The 3,422-nt window shown below is 37.8% G+C and overlaps 1 gene segment (V, D, J or C); it reads left to right on the forward strand.

Moving 5' to 3' along the window:
* Positions 1-257: 257 nt before the first annotated feature.
* Positions 258-1,354, forward strand: LOC107182421. The segment is given in 2 exon segments: positions 258-297; positions 984-1,354. Coding segments are annotated over 2 exon segments (411 nt in total).
* The last annotated feature ends 2,068 nt before the right edge of the window (positions 1,355-3,422 follow it).

A 3,422-nucleotide genomic window follows, 5' to 3' on the forward strand; every position in this document is an offset into this window, starting at 1 on the left:
CTCTGAATCAGGAGTAAACATTGGGAAAATATTCTTACCCTCCTTCTAAATTCATGCTTAATCCTGAGGGTGGCGGTGAACGCCACCAAGAGATTGTTCTGTCTTTCACTGATGCTTGCCTGGGGAACGCCCATTTGAAAGCTTCCTGGTTGAGGCTGTGCTAGTGGCTGCTGTGTTGTTGTTGGGACCTCCCCAAACCTAGGATCACACTCAGATGCTGAGCTCAGAGGCCTGGACCCCCAACTTGCGCTTTAACTATGAGATCAGTGACAGGAATAACTATTCTCCTAACTTTGGGTAAGTGATTTGGGACTGAGAAAGGAAAGGATGGCTGGCTAATGACAAAGGTCAGGTGTCTGTTGCTTGGACTTCTCCCACTGTACTTTACCAAACTGCTGAGAGGGAAATGCATCTATGTGTTTCCATGTGTCTGTGTATTTCTCTAGAGCAGGGGTGGGGAACTTTCTTTCTGCCAAGGGCCACTTGGATATTTATAACATCATTCATGGGCCATACAAAATTACCAACCTAAAAATGAGCCTGCTCTATTTAGTCAAACATTTCATTTACTCACCCCTAATGCCTTGACAGGGCCAGACCAAATGATTTCTTGGCCTTATATGGCCTACTGGCCAGACGTCACCCACCCCTGCTCTAGAGAATCTGGGCATCACTGTGAGGAGGTCCTCATATCCACTACTCACAGAAGATCCCCTGAGCCTCACAGCTCTGAGACTGTAAGGAGCTTAGGGTTCATTAAGCCTAAGGGCCTAAAAGTACAGCAATTGATCTTTGGCCAGTGGCTCTGGATAGCTCAATAATAAGTACCAGTAATATTTATCTTGTCCTGTGTGACACACACAAAAATGCTCATGTAGGGACTTGTGGCCAGAGAGGGGAGTTCGGGCATGCTCATGAATCTGACCTTAAATGCACCCAAAGTTGACATTCCAGAGCTAATCCATTGTTTCTCAACCCCGCAGGTATTATGAGTGATGCTAAGTCCACACAGCCAGGTGCAATGGAGAGTACTGCAGGAGAAGCTGTGCACCTGCCCTGTGACCACTCCACAATCAGTGGAAATGAGTACATACATTGGTATCGACAGATTCCCCACCAGGGTCCAGAGTATGTGATTCATGGCTTAAAAGACAACGTGACCAAAGGAACGTACTCTCTGATCATCGCAACAGACAGAAAGTCCAGTACCTTGATCCTGCCCCAGGTTAGCCTGAGAGACTCGGGTGTGTACTACTGCATCCTGAGAGACGCACAGTGGCACGCGTGGGGCTGCACCTGTGCAATATCTTTCTGGCGGAAGGAAAGCAGCAGCAGCAGCAGAAGCAGCATCTAAAGAGCCACTGCACAAGAAAGAGCACAAGCCCAGTGGAAGGAGAAGAAAAGTAAAGGAGGGGAAAAAAGGAAAAGAAGTAAAGAGAAGACTGAGAAAATCAAGGAGGGAAGAATTGAAAGGAGCCAAGAAGATGAGGAAGAAATGCTTACATTAGTGAAAGGACAAAAGGCTTACAAGGATACTACAATTCACAGTTGTGAACCTGCAATGAAGGGGAAAGGAAATGAGAATTTGCCAGGACTCTTTGTTTTAATTAAATGTTGCTTTCTATGTAGGTCTCAGTAATACAGTGACCAACCATTAGGTTGTCCTAAGGATTTTCTTCCTTTGGACCCAGGGAAGTGCCCAGGCTCTGAGTATTGCATCATATTAGGCCTTCCAACTTTTCACAAATTGAAAAGAATTTCAGAAACTGAGTTGTCTTTGAGAAAAATTTAGAATTCCTTAGCTGCTTACCTGTAGCATACACACTTATATAGATGATTTGGTGAACAGAATAGAAAAAAAGGCAGATTAATTAATAAATAATAAATTAATATCAGGATTTTAAATTTATGTTGCAACATTTCTAATATTATGCAAAAATACAACAGACATCCTTCCTTGTTGTAAAAAACTCAAGGTATTACATGAGCTTTTCCCCCATCTCATTTTATTACAATCCCATCCTTGTGTTCTAGAATCAATGGCTATTTAATTCACATCTCAAATATTATGTGAGTTTATAGAGCAAAAGCTAAAGCTTAAAACTGACTCTGCCCACCTCCATTCCATTTCCTCTTCAACCTGTTATGACCCATTGTGACAGTTTGGAGTGTCCTGACAATTATATTTCTTTTCTTTTATAAGGATACTCATTTAAATACTACCCAATTTTCTTACATAAATTGGATCATATCTTTGTATATATTTAGAACTTTTTTTATTTAAAAATTGTATTTGACATGTGCTCATACATAAACACATATACATGAACTTTATAGTATGCTTGTATAATAATTCAACTTGCTCACCTACTAATAATAATTTAACTTTTTACATATCCTAGTTTATCATAACCTAAATCCTAAATCAACATATATACATAAAGAATCTATACACATATATTTCTTATTCTCAGAAGTGAAATTGCTGGGTCAAAGGATATGCCTATTTTATATTTTTATAGATATTGAAAAATTGTTTTCCAAAATGGCTCAATTTATTTACACTGCCAACATCAGGGTATGAGAGACAGATTTCCTTGCATCTTGGTTAATACCATTATCAATCTTTTTTATATTTTAATAACTCAAAAGTATTTTGTCGGTATTTCATTTACATTTTCCTGACTACTAAGACACTGAACAACTTGTGTCTTGTGTTTTCACTTTAACAGATTATCTTTTTCTTGTTTATTTTTAAAAATTCTTCTAATAATATGAGTACCACTTTGCCTAGTATATATATATTATACTTACTTTATCCAAATATGTTGTATCTTTTAAATTTGTTTATTCAACTGTTATTAGGGATGTTTTTATTTTTATACTGTCAGACATAAGCCTTCCCATTCCAAGCTGATAAATCTAAATTCCTACATTTTCTTCTATTCAAAGACATTCATGTAGTCAGCCTAAGGGATGGACTTGGGAGCTCTGCTAGGGTTTAGATATTTGACAAGGTGAGACAGACTATTGATCAAAATGATAGGTTCCCACAGTCTGCATTTTACCTATACAACTTAAATTTTTTTAAAAAAACAAAGAGTAACAAACTCATTGATTTCTAAAAAATTTACTAGTACTAGTACTGCTTAAACTGGAAGCTGCTTAGAAAAATGTTCCCTTCAGCAGGTAAAATAATGTCATTTCCATGTAAACTTAGATGGAGAAAATCCATTGCTGGAAGGAGCCTCATAAGACATACTAAAGGAAGTTTCCAGGATGAAAGGAAATAGTATCAGATGGTAATTTGGATGCACATAAAGAAATACAGAGCACAGGTAAAGGTAATTATACAGGTAAGTATAAAGGGAAGTATAAATATATTTTTCTTCTCTTGATTAATTTAAAAGAAAATTTCATAA

The sequence above is a fragment of the Myotis davidii genome, unplaced genomic scaffold (genome assembly GCF_000327345.1).
Source record: "Myotis davidii unplaced genomic scaffold, ASM32734v1 scaffold1510, whole genome shotgun sequence".
In the NCBI taxonomy this organism is placed as follows: Eukaryota; Metazoa; Chordata; class Mammalia; order Chiroptera; family Vespertilionidae; genus Myotis; species Myotis davidii.